Source organism: Microtus oregoni, unplaced genomic scaffold (genome assembly GCF_018167655.1).
Source record: "Microtus oregoni isolate MIOR12 unplaced genomic scaffold, Mior012 000013F_ref0000133, whole genome shotgun sequence".
Classification (NCBI taxonomy): domain Eukaryota; kingdom Metazoa; phylum Chordata; class Mammalia; order Rodentia; family Cricetidae; genus Microtus; species Microtus oregoni.
In genome coordinates this window covers 32,334,637-32,341,404 of record NW_024543072.1, presented here as the reverse complement: position 1 = coordinate 32,341,404, position 6,768 = coordinate 32,334,637, and the positions used below count along the sequence as shown (strand labels likewise).

Here is a 6,768-nt window from a genome sequence, read left to right as displayed (position 1 = left end):
ATAACAAAAGTGTGAATGAGGAAGAGAGGAGTGCTGGTTTTCTTGTTATTTTTTTTAAATTTTTCACACAAATATAGGCTCTAAGTTGAGCTGACTTCTCCCCATCCTCCTACCTTTCCCTTCGCCCCTCCTCTTCCCAGCAGTTTGCTTTGTTTTCTAAACAGTTTCACTTCTGCTTTTGCATATATATGTATATATATATCATAAAACATGATATACATATATATGTATACATATACATGATATACATATATATCAAAAAACATGCTAGTATGTGTCTTTCTGAGTCTCGCCTAATTTGCTTAATTTGGTCTCCAACTGCATCCACTTCCTGGAAACAATGTAACTCTGTTTTTCTTTATGGTGAAAGAAATCCCCTTCACCCATTCTTCTGCTGACAGACTTCTTGGCTGGTTCCTTCTGGCTGTTGTGGGTACTTCAGCATAAATGTTGATGCTCCTTAAACTTGAATTCTTAGTGTCTAACATAGCTTGCTTTATCCTCTTCTCATATGTGAATTTTGGCTTCCTTTACTCTAAGGTTTTTAAGTTTTCCATGAAGAGCACCCTTCACTTCTCTTGTAGTATTTTTGCTATTGCTTGGAGCATCCAGTCCATGCAGGATGATGCGTTCACCTTCTTTCCACGGTGTGGTGTCCCTGAGTTCGGCACATAAGACACTGGAGGCTGAGAGAGTCACAGTCCCTGAAGTGTGAGCCAAGCAGCACATGAGTTCTTTCCTTCTTGTCTTTTTGTATAGCAGGCTGGCGATGAGCGTTACTTAGTGACACCAACTTCATTTTTAATCCTTTCTCATGTCTGTTATGTGTATAACAATTTCTTTGCCTCCTAGTAACTGTGGCATTTATTATTTCAAAATTTAATTCTTTTTAAGATGTCATGATAATTAAGCACTTGGATTTAATTTGGGTAGGGAGAGGGAGCTGTTATTTATTAGACATTGACTATGTGTCCAGCATTGCAATGAGCACATTGTGACATAAGCTCGTCTAACCCTCATGATAATCCAATTATAAAAAAAGCTCTCTTCTCATTTCATAGCTAGGAAGATAGGATCAAGCATGATTAGTTGTCCAAGAAAGACAGAACTTGAATGCAAACCCCTGTCTAACTCCTAAATCCCTCCTCCTTGTGTTGTGTTGGCCGCCTCTTTTATGACTGATGTGGCAGCTTTAGACAAATGGCTACAAGTTCTTTGATACTCCTTCTATTTAATGTTGGAACTATGTCTGTCTTCTCCTCTTGACCCAAAATGGGCTGTGACCCTCCTGTAATCAATAGAATTCAGTGAAACTGAATGCCTGGATTCTGAAGCTGGAGTAGGATGTGGTGTTGCCTCTGTTCAAATTTTGAAGGCCTAACCTCCACATAAGATATATATGCATGTATATGCACACATATACAGACATACATGTATGTGCATATACATATATTTTACATGTTGATATATAAGATATATACATGTAGATGTGATATATGTGATTATTATAGTCGAATAAATTAGCAGTACCCACCATCCTGTAGTTATTCTCTCTGTGGTACCACCTCATTCTTTTTATTTTTCAGTGGTGATAATTGAACCAGGCTCTTATACATACTAGTAAATGCCATATCACTACTGGACTCTATACCTCCATATATATATGTGTGTGTGTGTGTGTGTGTGTGTGTGTATACGTTTTCATTTCTCTAGGGGTGTGTGTGTTTTATGCATGTGCATGAGTGTAAGTGCTTTTGTGTACATTTGTCTCCTCAATCCTTATCACCTCCTTTTAAAAAGACTTTAAATATATTAAAGTTATATATACACACACATATGTGTGTACATATGTATGTATGCATGTATATATGGGGTATATGTATATGAGTGCAGTGCTCTTGGAAGTCGAGGTGTTGGGTCCCCGGGAGTTGGAGTTACTGGAGGTTGAAAGCTGTTTGACATGGAGGCTGGGAACCAAACTTGAGTCCTCCACAAGGATGTGTGGATGTTTCCTCTTCCCCAGAACTGGTATTCCTTGGTAGTCCAGCATTCTTGTACTGAGGAACTATGACAAAAAGGATCTGGTCCCCAGGCTCAGTTTAAAAAAACGAAGCTAAACTCTTAGCTAATTGGCTATACAACACCAAGTGGTCAGCACTGAAATCATGTACATACACACAACTCCAAAGGGATCAAACAGGTTGTAGTTATATATCCATACACACACATATGTAACAATAATAATACAAGAAAAGGAAGCCATGGACTTGAGAGGATTTAAGCTGAGTGGAGACTGGAGGGATTAAAAGGAGGAAAACAATGTAATTATATTTTGATTAGAACAAAATAAAGATTACATATTTATTCATATATATAAAGATATTAAAACATCATGATATACTCTTCAATTACTTGTTACTTTAAAATTGTATAAAAATAAATCCATAGTCACCATCAAAGAAAAAAATCTCTGGGTTCACTTAAAGCTGTATTTTGGGAGCAGATGCTAAGTCATAAATGGCTTCTGGGATTTGCATACAAGGACAGCACAATGAGAGATCATTCACTCAGACAGTAGAACCACCAGTATACCCATCGTGCTAATTCATATAGTGCTTCTCTACTTCAGTACTACTGGTATTTTGGGCCAGGTAGTTTTTGTTGGTAAGGAAGCAACTCCACTCATCACAGGATGCCTGGCAACATGTTCACCATTAGGTCTTGCTTCCATGCTACTGCATTATGGGCTGCAAAAAACAGAAGCATGTCCAGATAATACCTAAACGTTCTCTACGGAAGTAAAATTGCCCTGATCTGAGGACCATGAATCTTGTGGTATTCCTTTTAGTACAGGTTTCTTCAGTTTAAAGTTTTCAAATGTCCTTATGAGTCACAAGTAGTTGGGCTACTGACTTCTGTTCCCTGAAAGGTGTTTTGAAAGGATGGAACACCAAATGGATACAACAGGGAGAGACATGATAATAAAGTTAAATTTTTGATAAGAAGCCAGAGAACTGTCTGGGGGACACATGCATCAGTTAACACAGCAAAGACAACATCAGTAGTGTTAATGCACTAAAGATAAACTCTGCATCACATTGGGGAGTGAAAGCAAAGTCGCTTTCTCTTGGATTTAGTGTAGCCAAGAGGGAGCCCACATTTGAATTAGCAAAGCAAGGAAGAAGACATGGCCTCTCTCTCTAGAACTGCTTATCCTTCAGGGACAGACCTGCAAATGCTCAATTACACACTGAAAAGAACCCAATGGGATCGGTCATTCCAAGTTGCATTGAGTCCACTCAAGTCTCCCTCAAGGTTTTATAAAGAAGACCTTATTTAGATTAATGAGGGATCAGAAAGTTTCTTTGTGCAGCAAAGGAGGTGGGTGGGGCTATGAGAGTGTCAACAGAGACAGAAGAGCCTAGAGATGAGCCAGACCCAATCTGTGGAAATCCACCCATGCAATGAGTCTTTCTCTGTCCCGCCAGCCGGCTCCCAAATGGAGACATGGAGACATCTTATTAATTATAAAAGCTCAGCCTATAGCTTAGACTTATTCCTAATTAGTTCTTATAACTTAAATTCATCTGCTTCTATTAATCTATGTTTTATTGTGTGGCTTTTTTAAACCTCTTTTCCCTTTCGCATTTCTGTACAACCGACTTGTTCTGTGTCTTCTGGCGTTTCTTGTGCACCTCAATTATCTCCTCTTCCTCTCTCTGCCCAGAAGTCCCATCTAGCTCTCCTGCCTAGTATTGGCCGTTAAGCTTTTTATTGCACCAATCACAGCAACACATCTTCACACAGTGTGCAAACATCCTACAACAATTCATGGCTTTTAACTTTGGTTTTGATCTTGAACAGGGTCTCGTGCAAACAGTAGCATGGCTTTTGCACTGGTCTCAAAGTTCATCTTCAAATTTACTTCTACTTGAAATGTGCATTTTTTAAAAAAATTTAGTGTACTTTTAGAGCAATCTCAGGTTCATTAAAAAATTTGACTGAAACATACAGAGGTTTTTCTTTATGTCTTCTCCCTGCACACCCAGACTCCACATCTCGCCGTTATTGTTACCACCAACGCCCTGCACTTACTTGTGCCTCTCACCAGGGTCTGTGGTTCACATCAGTGTTCACTCTTTTTGTTGTACATTCTAACAAATTTATAATGGCTGCACATCCCACTAGTATGCACCACACAGAGTGTTTTCATGGCTCTGCTCTCTGGCTTTTCTCCTTCCCCTCCCAACCTGCCAGCAGCCACTGTTCTTTTACCTTCTCTATAGCTTTGTCCTTCTGAGAGAGGCGTGGAAGTTGTAGGGTGTGCAGCCTTGCACAATGGCTTTGTTCGCTTAGAAATATGCATTTTAGTTTCCTCTGTGTCTTTTCGGCCTTGGGTAGTAATCCATCATCTGCCTGAACTGTGCTTTCGTTACTCATCATACACTAAAGGACATCTCCCTTGCTTTTGGGTTTTGTCAGTCATGAATAAAGCTGCAAAACACATTCACATGCAAGTTTTTATCTGTACATACAGTCCCACATCCTCTGGATGCCGGTGGATGCTGGACTTTGATCACGTGTTTTAGTTTAAAAGAATACTGTGGGCTGGTGGCTCAATGAGTAAAGCGTGCGCTGCTGAGCCTTTGTGCTCCGAGGTCAATCCCAGAACCCACGTAGTACAAGGGAAGCACCAACGCCTACAGGCAGCCATCTAATCTCCATGGCATGTGCCGATGCCACCCTCCCCAAATAACACATGAATAAATACCTCACCTGTGCTGCCCATTTAGATAAATCCCACACTATGGCTCGGTGGTTTAAAAGCACTAGATGCTCTTCCAGGGACCTGGGTTCAGTTTTCAGCACCCATATGGCAGCTCACTACTCTCTCGGTTGCAAGGGTGTTGACACCCTTACAGAGACATACATACAGGCAAAACACCAGTGCATGTAAAATAAAAACCAATGAATCATTTTTTTAAAAAAAAAAACACAATTCTTTTAGTGTAGTTAAGTAGCAGTAGATCCCTGGGATCATAAAAAATTAAATGTCACGAGGTTGGTGGTAAACTCAATCTGTATGACTGCTACAGTTTCCAAATTTGCTCATTTGTGCATAGTGAATAAACACACTGCATCCTATTACAAATACTCTTGCCATGCCACATTGTATAGCAAGCATTATTTAGTCTCAAGATTTTAAGTCAACAATCCTTGGAAGAATTAAAACAAATCTTCAATATTATGGGATAGTCCTTTGCTCTTAGCAATCTGACTTATAAATCTAGTTTCATAATAATGAGACACAGACTGAATAAATATGTTAATTAAATTTTATGATCTCTTGTATGTAAATAATCACTAGGGTTTCCATTAACTGACAGAGCATATTTGTTAGGACTATTTTTTTTTAAGCGTCTGCATCATTCTTGTTGGAGTTTCCTACTCTGATTCCAATTAAACTCCATAGCTCTGGCTTCCCTCACAATTGCCAGGTACGGCTGAGTGAACCACGATGATGATGATACTAATGGCATAGTCACAGTTGTTATGACTGCTATCATTTATTAGATCTTTACTTTGACCCAGGAGCTGATTCAGGCTCTCCTATGAGTCCTAGGTCATTTAATTCTACATGCTAATCTCCAAAGTCAGTGTTATTAGACCATAGTTTCCAGAATAAAACATCGTTAAAGAGAGAAGTCCAGAGCACCAGATCCAAGATGGCGGCCAGCAGGAGGCTGATGAAGGAGCTTGAAGAGATCCGCAAATGTGGAATGAAAAACTTCCGTAACATCCAGGTTGATGAAGCTAATTTATTGACTTGGCAAGGGCTTATTGTTCCTGACAACCCTCCATATGACAAGGGGGCCTTCAGAATTGAAATCAACTTTCCAGCAGAGTACCCATTCAAACCACCCAAGATCACATTTAAAACCAAGATCTACCACCCTAACATTGATGAGAAGGGGCAGGTCTGTCTGCCGGTAATTAGTGCTGAAAACTGGAAGCCAGCCACCAAAACCGACCAAGTAATCCAGTCCCTCATAGCACTGGTGAACGACCCCCAGCCTGAGCACCCACTCCGGGCTGACCTAGCTGAAGAATACTCTAAGGACCGTAAAAAATTCTGTAAGAATGCTGAAGAGTTTACAAAGAAATATGGGGAAAAGCGACCTGTGGACTAAAATCTGCCATGAGTGATTCCAGCAAGTTTGAGCAGAGCCCCCGAGCAGTGCATTCAGATACCCCGCAAAGCAGGACTCTGTGGAAAATTGACACGTGCCACCACCTGGCGTCCGCTTGTGGCAGTTACTAACTTTCTACAGTTTTCTTAATCAAAAGTGGTCTAGGTAACCTGTAAAGAAGGATTAAAAAATTCAGATGTTCTAGTTCTGCTTGCTTTGTTTTAAAAAATCACTGCTTTAGTCTACTTCGAAAGAATGCCATTTCTTTTCCTGCCCAGACTCAAAGTTACTGTTAGCCCAGAAGGTTTTAAAAAAAGTTGTGATTCCCTCTCCCCATCACCTTCTTCTTTTTCAATCCCACTTCCACAGACTAAGGCCCCAGCTCCCCACAGAAGCAGCAGCCCTTCTCCTGTGCCACACTGCCTGTGGGTGATAGCTCAAATCCCCTAATGCCATCTTAGTAATGTGCTTACAAAAGATTATAAAACAATATCACCCCCCCCCCCAAAAAAAGAATTGTCTGTGCAAAGGGAAGCTGCTTTTACATAAAATCTTAGCAAAATGTTTCCACAGTAAC

General features: G+C 40.2%; 1 protein-coding gene across 1 annotated transcript; it reads left to right on the top strand.

The window, feature by feature from the left end:
- Window positions 1-5,718: 5,718 nt before the first annotated feature.
- LOC121455128 (ubiquitin-conjugating enzyme E2 L3) lies at window positions 5,719-6,395 on the top strand. The gene has a single exon (XM_041662693.1). It carries the CDS (start codon window positions 5,727-5,729, stop codon window positions 6,189-6,191), a length of 465 nt encoding a protein of 154 aa, XP_041518627.1. The 5' UTR covers window positions 5,719-5,726; the 3' UTR covers window positions 6,192-6,395.
- Window positions 6,396-6,768: the final 373 nt, after the last annotated feature.

What these genes read in the sequence shown, in the direction of transcription:
- LOC121455128 (XM_041662693.1), top strand. Translation starts at nt 5,727, where the DNA reads ATGGCGGCCAGCAGGAGGCTGATGAAGGAGCTTGAAGAGATCCGCAAA.